Below are 21,952 nucleotides of genomic sequence, written 5' to 3' on the forward strand. Positions count from 1 at the left end.
CCCCCAGTGGTGTACAGCAGTGCCCCCAGGGGTATACAGCAGAGCCCCCAGTAGTATACAGCACAGCCCCCAGTGGTGTACAGCAGTGCCCCCAGGGGTATACAGCAGAGCCCCCAGTAGTATACAGCACAGCCCCCAGTGGTGTACAGCAGTGCCCCCAGGGGTATACAGCAGAGCCCCCAGTAGTATACAGCACAGCCCCCAGTGGTGTACACCACAGCTCACATCCCCCCCCTCTCCTCTCCTCTCCCCTCCTCCCCTCTCCTCTCCCCGTCCAGTAAAAAGAAAAAAAAAAAACACAAGCTCCTCACCTCTCCACACGTGCCCGCGCTGCTCCTGTGTCGGCGGCTGCAGCTGCTCTGCCTGGGACACAGTGAGTGCGCGCGCACCCGCTGTGTCAGAGGCAGAGCGGGGAATGATGGGAGAGGGGGCGTCAGGTGACGCTCTCTCCTCCATCATTGCTTTGAACTGTACCGGCAGATGCCGGTACAGTTCAATGCGGCGGGGGAGTCAGCGCTGGCGGCAGGCGGGCCCCCAGCCTCACAGGGGCCCGGGGCCCCATAGCGGCTGCGTGATTTGCCGCTAGCTGGGGGCCCCTGGGGGAGTGGGGGCCCCAGGCAGCTGCCTGGTCTGCCTGCCCCTAACGCCGGCCCTGCTTTTCTAAGCCATAAGGAAGATAGATTGAACAATACGGGTTAGATGGATGTCATTATAGGGGTGCAAGTTGCCCCCTTCTATATCAGACTCCATGGTTCCTCCCCCTCCCCCCTTTTTTTTTCTTCCTCTCTCCTCCCCCATATTCCTCTTCTTAGTCTCATTCTTTCCGTTCGTCTTTATACCATTATTACTTGGAGTGACCTAGTTCCTCTTGTTTGGGTCGCTCTCTTTCAGAGGATACCTCATATGTATCACCAAAGGTCCTACAGTCTCCCTGGATAGTGGATACCTACATCCGCCATGGATTTTTTGTTTTCTTTTCAGATCTTGTTGGACTTGATTGAAAATGATTTTGACCTGAAAGTTATACTATTTCGGGACTTGTTTGTTACAGGTCTTGATATACAGTTGTATATGAGATTTACTTTTGTACTCAATACTTTTTATGTATTGTTGAATCCTTTGTTCCTTGTTTGTTTTGAAGCTCTTTTCAATAAAAAACAGATTAAACATAACATTACTAATGATATCTATTTTACAGAAACTTAACTTATTGTTGCAGGTTTCACTTAAAAATCTTCACAATAGGTGAGGGTCACTAATCAACTCCTTCCCCTTCTCTGCACAATGTCTCCTGCACAGGTCACAGAGCATGTCTAGAAAACTCTACCATAGAATTCAAAGAACAATCTCCACCAATGTTCATTTTGCTGATGTCAAGCTTATCTCTATATATGTATCTATATGTAAAAGTTCTAGCATTGTAAAATAAAAAAAAAAAAGCTTAGAAATAAAATGGCAATCATCTGTTTCCAATTAGTAAAGAAATATAAGTGATACATTCATGTTATTTGGACTGGTTTCAAGATGCTAAAAAGTCTCCACCTGGTGCACATTTCTATTATATTTTAATGCTTTTTTTGTTAAAATTTTCCACTATAAAAAAAAATAACATGTAACATCAGTAATGATATTGAAACTAAACTTAATGTGGCAGGTTTCACTTTAAATTTTTCTTTCCTGTGTGCAATGTAAAAATCCAGACGCATAGAACAAGAGAGTGTTGATATGTATAATGTAGCCCATCTTATGTCACCCACAGACTGAGATTTTCAAGGAAATCAGACAGTGGATTAAGCATTCCCTGGCTGCCTGTTCACAAACATAGAGCTCCCTACGGCTGTCACCTCCCAACGGATCTGCAGGAAAAAAAAATGCTTTGTATCTTCTGGCTTCAGAGAAGGTATGTTGGAATATATTTCTATAGATTCCTGTGGTCTTATTAAACTAAGTCTTACGTGAATATGGCAGGAAATTACTCAGCAAAAAAAGCCTGAATTAAAAAAAAAAAATAGATTTTATTTTCTCTTAAATTTGAACAAAATTGAAATATCATTTATGGATTTTTTTTATTATTTGTTATAAATGTTTCCAATAATTTTTGGCACAAGTAGCCTGATTCTACAAATCTTACCGGGATTCATAGAATTCCGCCTCTCGGTATCTTAAATGGTCTTATGCATTGTAGATAGTCAGCTGTAACATTATATTCTCCTGCTTCGCGCAGGATCCCAGCTTGTCCCTGATTTCACCGCATCACAATGTAAACTCATGAATATGTATGACCATACCCAGAATCCTTTGCACACTTTTTTTCATTCTGCACAATGCTATTACTTTGTTGAAAATATTGTTCTGCCCTCATCTCTTTTTTTTCCCTCCCTACTCTTCCTGGTATTATTTGCCAAGGCACTAAGATCTGAATGGTTTTTGTATGAGTGATAGCGATTTATTTTTTAAAAAAAGAACCCTTTCAAAATTCTGATCTTCTCATTAATATTACATATGCATTCCTAAAATGTATGTACTCATTATTACTATTTTTTACCCCAAAAAATTTAATAAAATGATCAACATAGTAAATTTTGCTTACCAGGTAATGATGGCGGTGTGAAGCATGAGGTTGCTACACTCTAGAAATTAAAGAGTTAAATGTGGAGTCCTGGAAAAACTCATTTTGCAGGGGCTGCACTGAGGATCTTCTGTAACCTTGCAGAATGCATTGTTCCTTCCTGCAGACTTGCCTTTAACCCTTAGTGCATTTTATTCAAAGGCGACACTTGGTGGGACCGTATAATTTATTACCATTCGTGTTAAAAATTTCATTTTTTTTTTCTAATCGCTATACCCTAGTTTGTAAGCTTCCACTTATCACTGAATGTAGTTCCAATAGTTAAAAAGAAACGCAAAAAAAAAATAAAAATAAAATATATATATACCATTCTTCCTTGTTCTATTTGGATCAGCTGGGTAAATTATCTCAACAATTTGCAACAAATCAAAAAATCAATGCAACAATTCACTGGCTGTACCATGCAAATTAGAAGCATTGTCAGCACTTTTCATTAACAAGATTATAAATCATTTGTGCTATTGCTAAATCATTATACTTGGATTTAAACAAAAAAAATTAGACTCTATTAAAAGAGCTATGTTCTGTTCCTAACTAAAATGTTCCATGTTCCACATTTATCGAAAGTTTTAGATGCTTTTATAACCACTTTGGGGATGTAGCTAAATGCGTTTATATAATATAGCAAGGAGTCGATTCGGCAAACAGTGTCACCCGAATTCTGGCGAGACATTGTTTGAAATGGCATTTTTTTTATACTAGTCTTTTGATGCTTTTATACCAGTTGTGGCCAGCTCTTTGGAAAAGGGTGAGTGGTACAGCGTGGCTGATAAATTCATCAAAATTTCCGCCATATAAATTATAACGGAGAAGTATTCCAATTTCTGGTTGAAAGATGAGCCAAAGTGGTGCACGCTTATATTTCAACCAGAAACTGGAATGAATTTGGCACCTCTTACTCCAGTGCACTGTTCATCAAAACGCCAGTCTTGGTGAATCAGGTCCCAAATTTATTAAAGGTATGCTCTGGGGTTTTGGCTTAAAAAGGACTCTAAAGCTAAGCCAACTAATAGGTGACTAAACCATGTAAAGACACACCCAATGTAGCATCCGGTATGAGCCTCTGTGACAAGTGGTGTGCATTTTAAGACAGCCTGTTCTAGAGTTATATTGTCTAACTATTAAACAGAACTAGTAAATCTGCCCCTGTGTTGGGGTTTACTAGGTAGAGAGGTTTCTAGGGTGCTATATACAGAATATAGATATTGATGTGTGGATAGATGAAAGATAGATAGATATTTGCTAGACAGCCAGCAATTTGTACCACGGTAGATCTTATGTCGAATTTGACCGGATGGCCACAATGAGCCTTGGGCACCAATGACTCTGTAGTCGGTCTATTGCCTGTTCTTCCTTGTTTTATTTTGTAGGTACTAACTACTGAATTCCAGGAACACCCCAAAAGGTCTGCTAGTTTGGAGATGCATTGAACCAGTTATCTTGCAATCACAATTCGGCTTTTGGAAGAGTCACTCATATGTTTAGTTTTGCTCGTGCACATGTTTGTCAGTCTTCCAACACATTAACTAACTATTCACTTGCTGCCTAATATATTCCCCCTTGACAGGTGACAGAAACCTCCCATGCAGTTTAGATTGTCATTGGAGTAATGATGAATCACTTGATTGTTCGCCCGGCACCTATCTCACCCAACTCCTGCATACAAAGGGGCGCTTGTTCTGTTGAGTGTTCCTGTCTGTGTTCTATATGAGCGAGCCTCCATCAGACATCTCTGGCAGTGGCTTATCTCTAGAGAACAAAACCATAGGCAGTCCAAAATTGGACATGGTGGTTACTAATCAATAATCATGTGTCAAGGCCCCCTTACACATTAGACTGTCGGCCAAATTCATCAATATTGGCAGATTAGGCTGACCTTAGTCTAATATGTATGGGAGACTTAAGTCACAGGATAATCAATATTTTGCCCTGTAGCATCTAATGAGAGTGCGAAGATCATTGTGAAGGGAGGGGACGCTGTGACATTGGCTGTTATGATTGTTGTGTATATCACTGTTATCAACCATTGTAATCATTTTCCGATGATACGTTCCCTTTAAAGTAGAACTCTCTGTGCTTTGTGGTGATCAAAGGTTGATGATAGATAGTCCAATTATGTTAGTGGAAGTGGCGAAGGCTTTGGATGTGTCATCTGGACAGAGGTCACCGATATTTATGAATACATTAATACAGTATACTGGTTGTGTTAAGTAAAGCCTATCAATGGAAAACATTTACAAAATGGGTAGTGATATGGAATGAAACCAAAAAAGTAGACCAGTTGATAACATCTATGAAGGAAACCTTAATCATCCTAGGTCATAAGAAAGAAAATAATCCAACAGTACTGGTAATTTTTGCGGTTTCAATTTTTCCTCTCCCTTTATAAATAGCAAAATTTTTTATTTTTTGCACTGACATATACATATAAAGGCTATGTGCACACGTTGCGGATTTGCTGCGGATCCGCAGCATTTTTTGAGGTGCAGAAACGCTGCAGATCCGCAATTGATTTACAGTACAATGTAAATCAATGGAAAAAAGAAAATGCTGTGCACACTTTGCGGAAAATCCACTGTGGAAATGCTGCGGTTTTTAAGAAATAGCATGTCACTTCTTTTTTGTGAATCTGCAGCGTTTTTGTACCCACTCCATTATAGAAAACCGCAGGGGTAAAAACCGCAGCAAATCCGCAAGAAAACCGCAGCAAAAACACACAAAAAAACGCTGAGGAACCGCACAAAAAACTGCAGGTGCGTTTTCTGCCAGGAGAGGCAGAATCCGCACCAGAAATTCCTAAGCCTAATCTGCAACGTGTGCACATAGCCAAAGACTTGTTTTTTTGCGTGACAAGATGTAGTTTTGGATTACACCATTCATATTACCATACAGAGTAATGAAAATGGCAAAAAAAGTTCCAAATGTGATGAAATGGTGAAAAAACCCCATAATTCCGCCATTTTTTTAGGAGGGGTTATATTTTGGGGTGTTCATTGTACAGTAAAAATGACCTGGAAATATGATACTCCATACTTACAGAGATACCAAACATGTATAGCTTTTTTTACAATTTTATTAGCTTAACCCCTTTCTGATCTCGGACGGGATAGTACGTCCGAGGTCAGATACCGCGCTTTGATGCGGGCTCCGGCGATGAGCCCGCATCAAAGCCGGGACATGTCAGTGGTTTTGAACAGCTGACATGTGCCCGCAATAGCGGCGGGTGAAATCGCGATTCACCCGCCGCTATTAACTAGTTAAATGCCGCTGTCACGCTGACAGCGGCATTTAACCGGCGCTTCCGGCCAAGTGGCCGGAAATGAGCGCATCGCTGACCCCCATCACATGATCGGGGGTCAGCGATGCTTCTGCAGAGTAACCATAGAGGTCCTTGAGACCTCTATGGTTACTGATCGCCGGTAGCTGCGAGCGCCACCCTGTGGTCGGTGCTCATAGCACACCTGCATTTCTGCTGCATAGCAGCGATCTGATGATCGCTGCTATGTAGCAGAGCCGATCGCGTTGTGCCAGCTTCTAGCCTCCTATGGAGGCTATTGAAGCATGGCAAAAGTTAAAAAAAAGTTTAAAAAAATGTGAAAAAAATAAAAAAAAATATAAAAGTTTAAATCACCCCCCTTTCGCCCCATTCAAAAATAAATCAATAAAAAAAAAATCATCAAACCTACACATATTTGGTATCGCCACGTTCAGAATCGCCCGATCTATCAATAAAAAAAAGCATTAACCTGATCACTAAACAGCGTAACAAGAAAAAAATTAGAAACGCCAGAATTACGGTTTTTTGGTCGCCACGACATTGCATTGAAGTGCAATAACGGGCGATCAAAAAAACATATCTGCACCGAAATGGTATCATTAAAAACGCCAGCTCAGCACGCAAAAAATAAGCCCTCACCCTACCCCAGATCATGAAAAATGGAGACGCTACGGGTATCGGAAAATGGCGCAATTTTTTTTTTTTAGGCAAAGTTTGGAATTTTTTTTCACCACTTAGATAAAAAATAACCTAGTCATGTTAGGTGTCTATGAACTCGTACTGACCTGGCGAATCATAATGGTGGGTCAGTTTTAGCATTTAGTGAACCTAGCAAAAAAGCCAATCAAAAAACAAGTGTGGGATTGCACTTTTTTTGCAATTTCACCACACTTGGAATTTTTTTTCCGTTTTCTAGTAAGCTAAAGCCAATGATGTTGTTCAAAAGTACCACTCGTCCCGCAAAAAATAAGCCCTCACATGGCCAAATTGATGGAAAAATAAAAAAGTTATGGCTCTGGGAAGGAGGGGAGCGAAAAACGAACACGGAAAAACGGAAAATCCCAAGGTCATGATGGGGTTAAAAAATGTCAGTATTTTGTAAAAAAAAAATGTTTTGTGTCACCATTTTTCGAGACCCATAACTTTTTTTATATTGCCATCAATGGAGCCGCGTGGGGTCTTGTTTTTATCTATACAAGTATGGGTTGCATGCTCAGGGGAGCATAGGGAATAAACTAAGAGCAAAAACTGGGCACTTTTGACCTGGTGATAGGTTTTTAATAATAGGGATTAAGTATTTAACTTTTGGTTTTGGACATCAGTTGGAATCTAAAGACCCCAACATTAATTTAAACTCCAAGAGTATTTCAGAACCACATACTAGAAATCCAAATAATTTAGACCCCCAAACCAAAAATGTATTAAGACCCCTAAATCAGATTCTACATAAGAAAAGAAAAAATAAATCTCACTCGAGATCAGGCTCTAAAATAATTTTCAGTCCCTAGACCAGATGCCCTTTATTAATATCAGACCCCTAATTTTCACATTCCAAACCAGACCCTCTAAATTAGTATCAGACCCAAATACAGCAGACTTATAATTTATTTCAGTTCTTCTATACGAAAAGTGAAGCTCATATATTATATAGTCATTACTAACATTGTGATCTATTTCAAGTGTTTATTTCAGTTAATGTTAATGATTATGGCTTGCAGCCAATAAAACCCCAAAAATAATTATCTCAATAAAGTAGAATAATTTAAAAAAAGCATTTAAAAAGATCCCTTAGTCTGTTTCAGTAGGCTCCACAATCATGGGGAAGACTGCTGACGTGACAGATGTCCAGAAGGTAGTCACTGACACACTCCACAAGGAGGGTAAGCCACAAAAGGTCATTGCTAAAGAAGCTGGCTGTTCACAGAGAGCTGTATCCAAGCATATTAATGGAAAGTTGAGTGGAAGAAAAAAGTGTGGTAGAAAAAGGTGCACAACCAACTGGGATAACCGCAGCCTTGAAAGCATTGGTAAAAAAATGTCATTCAAAAATTTGGGAGAGATTTACAAGGAGTGGACTGCTGCTGGAGTCATTGCTTCAAGAGCCACCACACACAGACGTATCCAGGACATGGGCTACAAGTGTCACATTCCTTGTGTCAGGCCACTCATGACCAATAGACAAAGCCAGAAGCGTCTTACCTGGGCCAAGGAGAAAAAAAACTGTACTGTTGCTCATTGATCCAATGTGTCGTTTTTAGATGAAAGTAAATTTTGCATTTCATTTGGAAATCAAGGTCCCAGAGTCTGGAGGAAAAGTGGAGAGGCCACAATCCAAGCTGCTTGAGGTCTAGTGTGAAGTTTCCACAATCAGTGATGGTTTGGAGAGCCATGTCATCTGCTGGTGTAGGTCCACTGTGTTTTATCAAGACCAAAGTCAGCTCATCCATGTAACAGGAAATTTTAGAGCACTTCATGCTTCCCTCTGCCGATAAGTTTTTTGGAGATGGAAATTTCATTCTCCAGCAGGACTTGGCACCTGTCCACACTGCCAAAAGTACCAATATCTGGTTTACAAACAACAGTATCACTGTGCTTGATCAGCCAGCAAACACACCTGACCTTAACCCCACAGAGAATCTATGGGGTATTGTCAAGAGGAAGATGAGAGACACCAGACCCAACAATGCAGACGAGCTGAAGGCTGCTATCAAAGCAACCTGGGCTTCCATAGCACCTCAGCAGTGCCACAGGCTGATCGCCTCCATGCCACGCCACATTGATGCAGTAAATGATGCCAAAGGAGCTTGAGTCCATTTACTGAACATACATTTCAATAGGCCAACATTTCAGATTTTAAAATCATTTTTCAAGCTGGTGTTTAAAGTATTCATATTACTGAGATAATGACTTTTGGGTTTTCATTGGCTGTAAGCCATAATTATCAACATTAACAGAAATAAACACTTGAAATAGGTCACTCTGTTTTTAATTACTCTATATAATATATGAGATTCACTTTTTGTATTGAAGAACTGAAATAAGTTAACTTTTTGATAATATTCTAATTTTCTGAAAGGCACCTGTATATGAGCAACACAGAGCTCATATATTAATTTTAGACCTCTAAGTTCATGGACTTGTCCTCTAGATAAAAAGTTAAACTTAAAGAGGTTGTCAAGTCAGTGACTGCAAACTTGTGAATCCCCCAACGCATGCACTGCACACTGTCAGGACTTTCCGCTGCCATTTGCATACTTCTGGTCACATTTCAACTAAACGTGTCCAGCCTCGCATGTCTAGTCGGCACATGATCACATGTATGGAAATCGTATACTTGCGATCACAGGCACGCTTAACCAGGCACCTGAGAATTCTCACGGCTTGCGCGTGCTGTGCGAATTCACAAGTCTGCAGTCACCTAGAGAAACTGTAGACTTGAAGTGTAAAGAAGTCTCAACTTCTATAGATGGAGGTTACTTAGGAGAGGAGAGTAGTGGGGATTGAAGGGTTTACTATTTATGGGAGAAGAAAAAAACAGGGTGATAAAAAGCGGGCAATAAATACCCCAAGGTTATGCTGTATTTGGTTATGTGAAAATCTAAAAAAAAGAAATATCAAAATATTAAATGATAGGGTATGTGGTCTCAAATAATAAGTCCTGTGTTTGTACTCTGCATCCTTAGTAATTGATATTTGAAGGACTGTAATAACAATGCAACAGCTAGAAGATGATCATCGTATTATTTCCTAATACGCAGCTTGCACGACTTTCATTGCTGTAATAACCTGGTCTTTCACTTCGCCCCACGTAATAAATGACTGTGTTGATTTCAATTTCATAACAGACAGATGAACTGTAGCAATGATAGGGGGATTGCTCAGAAGAGTGCCATGGAAACAGGTCTGACTAACACACTTGGCCTATATTTTAGACATAAAAATACATAATAATGCACTTTTAGAGGAACGGCGGATCTTAAGGTAAAAAGAGGCAGTGCAAAAATATTTCTTTTTTTTTTTCTTTTTAAAAATGTCATCAAATGGGTTTTGTTGGCGGGTGGTTTACGTGTCCTTCTTTTAATAAATGTTTTATTATGACATCTATAAAATCTATACATTAATAAAATTCTCCCCTTCCCCAATGTTCACTGCTTATAAATTAAAGCAACACTCAGGCATTTTTTACATTTATTTCACCCCAAGAATGGTATCACTAATGCACGTTCCCTGCCCCTAGTATTATACTTAGCAGCCGCCGTCTTCTTCTGTTCCCCGCACCGCTCTGGTCGTCTTCTGCTAGTGGTGACCTGCCGGATCGCTCCAGAAGTCCAGTCCAGAAGTCGCTTCTCAATGTACGTCAGACTTGTAATGAGAATTTATGACTGTTACCTCTGACTTCTGGTCACTCAGGAGCTGCAGACCCAAGGTGGCAGAACAAGACCGGAGCGGCAACGGGAAGAGAAGATGGCAGCTGGTATTTTATTAGTGACAGGGAAGATGCATTAGTGATATCACTCTGGCGATTAAATGAAAAAAAGAAAAAAACCGCTGGTTGTCGTGCTTTATGCCATCTAATCATCATAATTAATTATCCAGCATTTTACTTCCTGGTTGAGTGCGCCAAATATTTAGAATCCTGCAAAAAATACAAAAAAGAGTGCATAAAACCAATTAATTTCTAATTCTAACATATTATTTGTTATTATATTTTTGGTTATCAGGCTTTTAGGAAAATATTTTCTGAAGTTCCCACAGGAAAAGCTAAAAATCAGAAATATACATATATATATATGGGTGCTTATCTTCAGTGCAGAATTTCACACTTCTGCACCCCCCACCCACCACAAAAAAAGAATTAAATATTTAATTGAAAGACATTTTTTAAAATCCCAGCCTAACATTATGGAAATAATTATTGCAATTTTTAAAGAATGCTGCGTACCTTGTATCTCGAAGATTAGTTGCAGATGTCACGCATTTCAACTGAATAGGAGCAATTTGCATCTACATTTACATGAAAAAACATATGCATAAAACGCATGCATATTTATAACATGGAAAATGCACTGATATATGGCAGAATTTTTCTATAGAGATGTGAACATATACTCACAGTCTCTAGATAACCAAGGACAGAGGCCAAAATTAGGAATTGACGGAAAGATATGTACTGTATTTTGGAGTTGTCTCACAAAAACAAAAAAAACAAATCCTCTGCCCATAGGCCCCTTTAGGGTATATATATATATATATATATATATATATATATATATATATATATAACCCCTGGAAAAAATTATGGAATCACCGACCTTGGAGGATGTTCATTCAGTTGTTTAATTTTGTAGAAAAAAAGCAGATCACAGACATGGCACAAAACTAAAGTCACTTCAAATGGCAACTTTCTGGCTTTAAGAAACACTAAAAGAAATCAAGAACAAAAAATGTGGTAGTCAGTAATGGTTACTTTCTTTAACCAAGCGTAGGGGAAAAATTATGGAATCACTCAATTCTGAGGAAAAAATTATAAAATCATGAAAAACAAACAAACAAAAAAACACTCCAAAACCTCACTAGTGTTTTGTTGCACCACCTCTGGCTTTTATTACAGCTTGCAGTCTTTGAGGCATGGATTTAATGAGTGTCACACAGTACTCTTCATCAATCTGGCTCCAACTTTCTCTGATTGCTGCTGCCAGATCAGCTTTGCAGGTTGGAGCCTTGTCATGGACCATTTTCTTCAAGTTCCACCAAAGATTTTCAATTGGCTTGAGATCCAAACTATTTGCAGGCCATGACATTGACCTTATGTGTCTTTTTTCAAGGAACGTTTTCACAATTTTTGCTCTATGGCAAGATGCATTATCATCTTGAAAAATTATTTCATCATCCCCAAACATCCTTTCAATTGATGGGATAAGAAAAGTGTCCAAAATATCAACATAAACTTGTGGATTTATTGAAGATGTAATGACAGCCATCTCCCCAGTGCCTTTACCTGACATGCAGCCCCATATCATCAATGACTGTGGAAATTTGCATGTTCTCTTCAGGCAGTCATCTTTATAAATCTCATTGGAACGGCACCAAACAAGAGTTCCAGCATCATCACCTTGCCCAATGCAGATTCGCGATTCATCACTGAATATGACTTTCATCCAGTCATCCACAGTCCACGATTGCTTTTCCTTAGCCCATTGTAATCTTGTTTTTTTCTGTTTAGGTGTTAATGATGGCTTTCGTTTAGCTTTTCTGTATGTAAATCCCATTTCCTTTAGGCGGTTTCTTACAGTTTGGTCACAGACGTTGACTCCAGTTTCCACCCATTCGTTCCTCATTTGTTTTGCTGTGCATTTCCTGTTTTGGAGACATATTGCTTGAAGTTTCCGGTCTTAATGCTTTGATGTCTTCCTTGGTCTACCAGTATGTTTGCCTTTAACAACCTTCCAAGTTTGTTTGTATTTGGTCCAGATTTTAGACACAGCTGACTGTGAGCAACTAACATCTTTTGCAACATTGAGTGATGCTTTAACCTCTTTTAAGAGTTTGATAATCCTCACCTTTGTTTCAATTGACATCTCTCATGTTGGAGCCATGATTCATGTCAGTCCACTTGGTGCAACAGCTCTCCAAGGTGTGAACACTCCTTTTTTTATGCAGACTAACGAGCAGATCTAATTTGATGCAGGTGTTATTTTGGGGTATGAAAATTTACAGGGTGATTCCATAATTTTTTCCTCAGAATTGAGTGATTCCATAATTTTTCCCCTATGCTTGGTTAAATAAGTAACCATTACTGACTACCACATTTTTTGTTCTTGATTTCTTTTAGTGTTTCTTAAAGCCAGAAAGTTGCCATTTGAAATAACTTTAGTTTTGTGCCATGTCTGTGATCTGCTTTTCTTTCTACAAAATTAAACAACTGAATGAACATCCTCCAAGGCCAGTGATTCCATAATTTTTGCCAGGGGTTGTAGCAGAAGGGAGAATCAAGGTGTTGAGTGAGCTGCTTGCAAGACTGGTTCTCATCCTAGTGGACCTTATCTGTCTACATGTTACATTCATTTGAGTGGCTACCGTATACTAATATACCTTGCCCCCAAGGCTTGTTTTTGAAAAGTGTCTGTCTACATAAAAAAAAACCCTTCTAAGTGTAAGTGTCATGTCGGACGCTGTTCAAACCAGTTCGTCCGACAGACAGCGGTAGTTCCACTTTTGACCACTATTTGCTCATTGGCGTCGGCTAGATTTTGTCTAGCTGTTCCGGGGTTAATTTACCTGATCCTCGGATTGGAAGCTGGGCCATGCCCATTGCCTTTAAATAGCTCTCCTGATCATTGGGCGTCGCCGATTATAGCTTCTGTCTTGTGCGTTGTTATCTCGGTCTGGTGAGGAGAGCTGGTGGTTGGAGATTCGTTGCTGGTGGTGTATTTTCCTTTGTCTTATTTACTCTTTCCTATATTTGTATTTATTTTGCCCTGCACATTTATAGTGTATTCCTGAGTGACTGCGGCGTGGTGTATATTTTCCTTTATCCTTGTCTGTGCTAACTGTGGGTATTGGGGAATAACATCTTCACTGGGTGGTGGGCGGAGGTTTCAGCCTAGGGCTGAGCTCAGGAGACAGGGTGAGGTTCAAGGCCTGGACATGCAAACCTTCAGTGTAAACTTCAGGTAGAGGGTCAGTCAGGATTTCCCTAGTCTGAGGGAAATTGCAGGGGCCCGGGTTATTAGCTCTCGCTCACCTAGTCTCTCCCTGACAGTAAGTTCACACAGGGCGTTTTTGCTCCGATTTTTTTGCTGCCTTTTTTTATGCTAATTTTCAGCTGCTTTTTACAATACCAGCAAAGCCTATGATATTTCAGAAATCTCATGCACACACATTGTTTTTTTGTTTGATCAGTATTTTGTGCTTTGCTGTGTTTTTTGGACATAGAGCATGTCACTTCTTTCAGCGTTTTTGCTGCGTTTTTTCACCCATTGACTTGAAAAAACGCAACAAAAATGCAGGTATCAGTATTTGCCGCGTTTTTGCTGCTGAAAATGCAAGGACATTAGCATGGACAAAGAGAAAAAAAACGCACCAAAAACGCACCTAAACCTGCGTTTTTTGACGCAGCTTCTTTCCTGCCAAGAAGATCGGGTTTTGCTGCAGGAAAAAAAGCAGCAAAAACGCCCTGTGTGAACTTACCCTAAATGTGCATCACTTCAAGTAAAAAGGAAAAAGAATGGACAAACTTAGGTAGCTCCATATGTAGGGACAAACACAGATATAGGATACATGTCAGTATCATGAAAGTGGATAACTTCTTTAATGGGTTTGCCCAGTCTTAGGGTACAAGTCTGCAGTCACTTTACATGACTGCAGACTGGTAAATCCTCACAGAGTGTGCACTACGAGTTATAACGTTTCTCCGATGCTTCAGGCCACATTCCTACTAGACATATCTGGCCTCGCTCAATGCACTTGAAATGAGTGAGGCCACACATGTCTAGTCGGCACGTGACCACATGTGTGCAAATCACATACTTGCGGTCATGCGCCCATCCGATCCTAGCACCAGAGAATCCTGACAGCACGCTCTGAGGTTTCACAAGTCTGCAGTCACAAAGAGTGACTACAGACTTGAACCCTAAGGCTGGACAACCCCATTAATTCTGTAATGACTCCCTATTAATTGTGAAACATGACATTTATCATTTAAGTTAATTCCGCAGAATCAAATTGACAGTAACAAGCTGTTTTTAAGTTAGCAATGGACACCCTCTCCTACTTGGCAACTGTGCAGATTGCACATGTAGTATGTCTGCCCTTGTCCATTAAATACCTTTTTTTTTCAGTCTGAAAGCAATATAATTTTGGTATCACACAGCTGTGATATGACCACTCTTTAAGATCCATTTGGAGACAGCAATATCTAAACCCAAAAGGCTCTGGGAAACCAAGCTAAGATAGCAGCTGCAGGGAAATCATGTGGTTCTACACAGCTTCAGGTGATAGCAGCTATTTTTGTTTTGTTACAGCAGCCAACTGGTGGTCAGTTGATCAGTGGGATAGCTGTAATTTGTGAAGGGTTTGTCTTATTATGACATCTTTCTTAAAAGGCTTGTCCAGATTTGGCACAAAAGTCTGCAGTCACTCTTGTGAATCCTCGCAGTGTGCATTGTCAGGATTTGCCGGTGCTGGGAGTGGGTGATCATCTGAATGCAAGTATTCGATATACATACTCCCAGGTACATTCCGATTAGATGTGCATAGTCTCGCTCCATACAAATATCCTATAATGGTGGTCAGATGACTGCTTGGCCTTAGTGTCAGCACCTAAAAATCCTGACAGAGCGTACTATGCGTACTGTGAGGATTCACAAGTCTGCAGTCACATAGAGTGACTGCAGATTTGTGTGCCAAAAATGGACAAACTCTTTAAGGAACCAATCTTGCCTACATTAAATAAACAACCTTTAGTTGAACAGAACATATTTCACATATCCTATAGCAAGCAAAAATATACTATATTTCATCATCAGGGAGGCTGAGCTACGTTCAAGGAATGTGGTAATTGTGATGTCCAGCATATTATTTAATGAGTAACCATCATTTTATTTTTTATTTAATAAATCAATAGCACTGTCACGGGTTTACCCTGACAGAGAGGAGCCAGAAAACTGCAGCGTCTGATTTCTCCTACTCCGGCACTGATAGAGGCACTACGCCTTCAAATTAAATGGTGTAAATTTATTTTAGCAGTGCAGGGGTTAATCTGCTCAGTTGAGCGCTCCTGGAAGCTTTCCTGTGTTAAGGCTGTCAGCTGTGCACTGCTCCCCACTCCCATCTCCTATATAAACTGGGTCCTGGCTAGCACTTATTGTCAGAGTTAGCTTATGCTGCACGGCTGGAGGTTGTTGGTGGTTGTTGTCGGAGAAGGTGTTTGGTGGATTTATCTGTGACTATTGCTAGGTTTTGAGTGTGTGATAATTCCCTTTTCTTCTACTTTGGTTTAACCCCATCCTCCACTCCCCGGTGTTTACCTCTGATGTTTATGTGCGTAGTTTTGTATGATTGGTATTTTCCTTTATCCCTGTTCGTACGACCTTGTTAGTCTGGTGTATTACAGTACACTACTACTCCCCTCTTCCAGGGGTGGGGAAGGATACAGACTGAGGAAGGATTCAGGAGGTAAGGCAAGGTACGTGGCCCCTGTATATTCACCATCATAAGTAATATGAGGAACAGGGTGAACTAGGGTGCCTCTAGCGTGAGGGACAGGGAAGGAACCACTGGTCTTGGGACACCTGACAACAGAGTCGTGACATTAGCTCTGACCGAAACCATTTTTTGATCCATTATGGATTCTATCACTGCAGCACCCTAACACATCAGATGCTGAAACACTTCTCATCAGTGCAGGAGTTTGTGAAACCAGACGCCGTGATCTTATGGTCCCTCCATGTCGTGGCACTCCCATGACAGGTTATTTGCCCAGGCAGTTTTTTTAATGTACAGTATATGCTCACCTTTAGGCTTGAAGCATGCAGTATCATAAGACCCCAAAGACATTATGGGTCCTTGCAAAGTTGTGCAGAGCCAAAATGTAACTATGCATGTGCATGCAGTGACATTCTAGGAATTGCCCCATGTTATATGTATACAGAATTGCTGATTGCATTCCTGTATAAATATGTTTTTGCTGAATATAAGTTTTATCTGTATTTGATTAAATGAGATAATATTATTCATGGAATGAAATAGTAACATTTATAAAGGTGTAAAACAAAAAGACAAAGGGCAGTTAAGGTCAAACGGTTTTTAATTATAAATTTGTTATGCTAAATCAGAGGAAGACAAAAACAAAAGCCCCGGTGAGTCATTTACTAATTTATGGGGGAAAATGCCTTCCTGACTTCCTACCTGGATATCCGACTGTAATAATTACTTCATTGTAATTTGAAGTTTGCATTAATTCATACAATACTGTTTCCAGTTGCACTATTTTAATTGATGTATACATTTCTTAATTAAAGGGGAAGCATAAAACCACCCGTCCTAGCCAAATAAGCTTGAGAGTTCAGCATGCCATTAAACTGTGAGTGTATATGCCCCACATATCGCATCCGTGGTTCTCCGCTCCTTTATCAACAGTCAGTATCAAATTCAATACAAGCTGAAACATTGGAGCTTAGGGGCATATAAAGTCTTCACCGAACAGAAAGCCGAGGTCTCAAGTTTCTTTATATATGACATAAGAGGATTGGAGACCAATCTGTATTGCCAGAATTGTTAAACCTCGAGATCCATCTTCCTGTTTACAACATACATGATGGTGCTCCGAAAGAATTATCTTTTTGGTGCTATCATAGTGCCCTGTCTGATTTTGGTGGTGGAAATTAATGCTGCAGAAAAGCAAGACTTTTATGATTTAGGTGACATTTGTTGGTTTTGTGCAGTTTTTCAAAACATTTTTTTCCACAGACTTCATTTGCAGTTTCCAGTTACAAAATGCACAGTATGAACATGGCATGTGTCCAGCTCAGCAGGCCATGTTAGTGATTCTATTGTGGCTGCAACACTTGGGCTGGCTGTGTCTCTATTGAAGAGTACTACTGTCATGGGTTTACTGAGACAGAGAGGAGCCAGAAGACTGCAGCGTCTGATTTTTCCTACTCCTGCACTTCACCTTCTTATTAATTGGTGTAAATTTCTTTGGGCAGAGCAATGATTAATCTGCTCAATTGAGAGGTCCTGGAGCTAAGGCTCTCTGCTGTGCACTGTTAGCCAACTCCGAGCCTATAAAATCTGGGCCCTGGCTAGCACTCATTAATAGAGGTAGCTTATGCTGCATGGCTGGAGGTTGTTGTTGGTTATTATAGGAGAAGGCGTTTGGTGAGTATATCTGTGACTGTTGTTAGTGTTTGAGTGTGTGATAATACCTATCCTTCTCCTGCTTTGGTTTTACCCCATCCTCTAATCGCCGCTGCATTCCTTTGTTGTATGTGTGAGTATATTTGTATGTTTGGTATTTTCCATTCCCCCTGATCGTATTGCCTTGCTAGTCTGGTTGGTGTATTATGGTGCACTACTACTCCCCTCTTCCCTGGGTGTGGGAAGGGTACAGACTGAGGGCGGACTCAGGAGCTAAGGCAAAGTTTGTGGCCCCGGCATCTTCACCATCAGAAGTAATCTGGAAGTGCCCCTAGCGTTAGAGACAGGGAAGGAGCCCCTGGTCCCGGGACACCTGGCAACAGAGTCATGACAATTACATAGTTCTTACTTTGGTACTTTAGAACTATAGGGTTGTGGCAAAACCGATAAATCAAAAGTTTACAAAAATGTCTCACCCACTCTGGAGGGTACTCATTCATGCGTGACAACATGTATTTCTATGCAGCTATCACGCTCAGGTCAGGAGAGCTAACCGCCACTCCGAAGATTGTGATGCAATTCTTGGGCATACGGCAGTCTTCCTGAATCACTGACAATGGCAGGGGTGGACAGGCTTATAGGTGGGCGAAGGGGTGAATATTCATTTGGCATTAACATATGCTTGACCTCCTTGGGTGCGACAATACATTTTTAGGTGCTTACAGCAATGAACAAAATTTAAAAGTTACATATCCTAAAAGGATTCCCAAGCCTTATTTCAAGATACTATTAGTAGAGTAGACAAAAATAACCGGACAGATTCCCTTTAATAGCCACCAGGGACCAAGCCTTGCTGCAGACTAGTCGATCAGGTGGTCACAGGCAGCTTCTCCTCACCCACTGCCTTGGATTGATCAGTCTCTGCCTATATGCACATGTAGGCACAGAGGGCAGGGAGAAGCTGTTGGGTACCTGCCTGTCCAACTAGTCTACAGTGCGCTTCGGTCCCTGACGGCTTGACACCGCAATGTTTCAGAGTCAAACGTACCTGGCTAAAATAATACAGCCTGTAGCTTACACAGGTTGCCCCCTGGATCAGAAAGCATACATCAGCTGTCAGGTTCACATAAAAAAAATAAAATAATAATAATAATGCATTTTGGCTATCAGTGGGGGTCTCATTGGTCGGAGTCCTAATGATCTAATAGTTATTCCCTACCATGTTGCTATTTATCACCTATTTTGCTGCAGATAACTACCCAGTTGCTCCTTATCACCTATTTTGCTGCAGATTTCACCCTAGTCAATGAAATGGGGGGAAATCCACAGTGAAATTTTGCATCATAAATTGACATTTGGATTTAAAATCAAAACGGCAGGTGGATTTCCTGGTGGATCATGCACCGTGTGGATGTTTTGGGGTTAAATCTTGTCCACTGTGCTAATACCGTTGTAGTCGTCCGAGCAGAATATTTGGCAAAAAATCTAGAGTGTATCCACCCTGCATGAATACATTATAAATTCTGTGGTTACATTGTAGCTATACTGAATGAATTAAAAGTGAGGTACAATATTTCCTATTTGTATGAAACAATCACTTCTTAAGAAGACAAGTTAAAAGCAGCGATGATGACAGCTTAATCACACGGAAACGGGGCAGTTCGTGCCTCCAATTGTTGGTGTCACTACTAATAGATTCATAATGCTATTTGACAAGGTTAATCTTAGCTGAATGTGGCATTTAACCTACTGCCACTTGTTCTAAGATGCTACCCAACCCCCTTTAAATCGGAGATTAAGAAATGCAGAAAATGATAAGAGTGCCGAACGTTTTGTTCTGTTGTTAGCAATATTCCTTATTGTTTTACTACTACACATTTTTAATAGAGCTATCTGGAAAAAAAACAATAATTGATAATTTACCAGATATTTTATGTACTGTTAGTATTAATATTGTATATAATATTATAAGTAATAATAATATATTATATAAAAGAGCTCGGTTACAATTATGACCCATTACAGTTTTTTTAAACCACCATTTGCACAAAATCATATGAGGCTCATGGACAAAAGTGTGTATACCCACCCAGCTGCACAAACTTTTATGGGTCCTATTGTAATATGCTTTTATATGGGGGCATACTGAGATATTTCCTGTGGGATTCCATAAGGATGCATTGCTTTTATGGTAGCATATCTACAGCATATAGAGCCATATGGGGCACCATGGAGGTAGATGGAGTACAAGGGACCTTCCTATCATTTCTACCTGTTGTCTGTTCCATTTGCACAACAGCGTGAGGATTTGATTCACAATTGTTGCTACTTCATAACTGGACAGTTTGATTTCACAGAAGTGTGATTGACTTGGAGTTACATTGTGCCGTTAAAGTGTTCTTTTTATTTTCTTAGCAATGTATATTTTTTAACAATGCTCTTTTTCCTGTCTTAATGATTTTTGAAAATGCCTAAAACAATTTTATAACTGGCCTTGTGATATGCTAATTAGCGGGTGACTAATTGTGGGGGTGTTGCTTTCCACAGACTAATCATCCCACTAATGATGTTATCACGCCCCTGTGGGCATGAATAACATGATTTGCAAGAGTAGTGTCACCACCAGCTCCTTGAAAATCTCAGCAAAAAGCATGTCACAAGCCGAATTATAACATTGATTGTAGGCATATTCAAAAATCAATAAGCCACCAAAATGGGTTTGTTAGGAAGTACCGTATATAAAGGGAATAATAGCTTTTTTTGTATTCGCCTCTCCCAGAGATAAAAGTATTTGACAGTTAACTTTTCTGAAGTCCAAGTTGTTGTTAAACAGTTTTCACTAGGGGCGTGTACTTCTTCTCCCTGTATGATGCTGACCAATCATAAACAGGCAGCAAGACACTGAGAAAAGAAAAACACGCCCCCACCACGGAGTGGTGAAATTGAAAAAAAAAAAAAGTTTCATTCTACTCTGCAGCCACTATTATATTGTGTGTCCAGTTCAACATTAAACATTTGGTGGTGGGTCCTCTTTAAATTGATTAGTTCATATGGCTGTCATAATAGGTGGGTGTCACTTCTATGAGAAAGAACAGAAAATAGCACTGAAGTATCAAGCCTGCACGTGTATTAAATTAGTTTTCTGGTACTTCCTTATTGATCACCTAGCCATTGGATAGATAAGGGGATGCACTGCACTACTGCTGGATTTAAATAGAATAAGTTATGAATATCAGTTTGCGACTGTCCACCACTTGACACTCTCACAATCAGCTGGTATATGCTGGCAGTTGCTGGATTTGGCAATATTTAGAGTGGAACTCGTGTTGATTCGTGGTTGCTGTCAGGTACTGCACCTTGTCTCCTATTCACTAGTATGGCTTCTATTCATTTCACACATGAATTCCTGGAGGCATCTTCGCCTGGCTATTACCGCTGATTATCAGAGGTTAGAAGAGCTTAATCCATATAGACTAAGCTTAAAAAAATGGGTTGTGTCTGTGGGTCAACTCTCTTTAACCCCTTAAGGACTGAGCCACTTTGTAAGTTAATGACCAAGCCTCATTTTTTTAAATCTGACCAGTGTCACTTTATGGGGTAATAACTTTAAAACACTTCAACGGATCCCAGTGATTCTGAGACTGTTTTTCATGACATATTATAATTTATAATAGAGACAAAATTTGTTTGAAATTATTTTATTTGTGAAAATATCAGAAATTTGGCGAAAATTTACAAAATTTCACAGTTTTCAAACTTTTAGTTCTTATGCCCTTAAAACAGAACTATGTCACACAAAGTAGTTAATAAATAACATTTACGACAAGTCTACTTTACATCAGCACAATTTTTGAAATGTAAAATTTTTTTGTTAGGAAGCTAGAAAGGATAAAAGTTGATCAGCAATTTCCATTTTTTCCAGCAAAATTTACAAAACAATTTTTTAGGGACCACATCATATTTAAAGTGACTTTGAGAGCCCCATATGACAGATAATGCCCAAAAGTGACAACATTCTAAAAACTGCACCCCTCAAAGTGCTCAAAACCACATTCAAGAAGTTTATTAACCCTTCTGGTGCTTCACGAGAACTGAAGCAATGTGGAATTTTTTTTTACATTTTTCTTTTTTCGCAAAAATTTTACTTTAGCTGCAATTTTATTTTTCACAAGAGTAACAGAAGAAAA

At 39.9% G+C, this 21,952-nt stretch overlaps 2 protein-coding genes across 2 annotated transcripts in view; one reads left to right on the forward strand and one right to left on the reverse strand.

Moving 5' to 3' along the window:
• Positions 1–2,220, reverse strand: part of DCAF17 (DDB1 and CUL4 associated factor 17) — an 80,577-nt gene extending 78,357 nt beyond the window's left edge. Inside the window, exon 1 of the mRNA XM_077272727.1 lies at positions 2,132–2,220. Within this exon, the coding sequence (XP_077128842.1) occupies positions 2,132–2,141 (10 nt within the window). The 5' untranslated portion in view covers positions 2,142–2,220. The remainder of the gene's footprint in view (positions 1–2,131) is intronic.
• TLK1 (tousled like kinase 1) overlaps positions 1,758–21,952 on the forward strand; it is a 309,224-nt gene continuing 289,029 nt past the window's right edge. Inside the window, exon 1 of the mRNA XM_077272724.1 lies at positions 1,758–1,900. The gene's annotated coding sequence lies outside the window, so the exon portion shown is untranslated. The remainder of the gene's footprint in view (positions 1,901–21,952) is intronic.

This window comes from Ranitomeya variabilis, chromosome 7 (genome assembly GCF_051348905.1).
Source record: "Ranitomeya variabilis isolate aRanVar5 chromosome 7, aRanVar5.hap1, whole genome shotgun sequence".
Taxonomy (NCBI): domain Eukaryota; kingdom Metazoa; phylum Chordata; class Amphibia; order Anura; family Dendrobatidae; genus Ranitomeya; species Ranitomeya variabilis.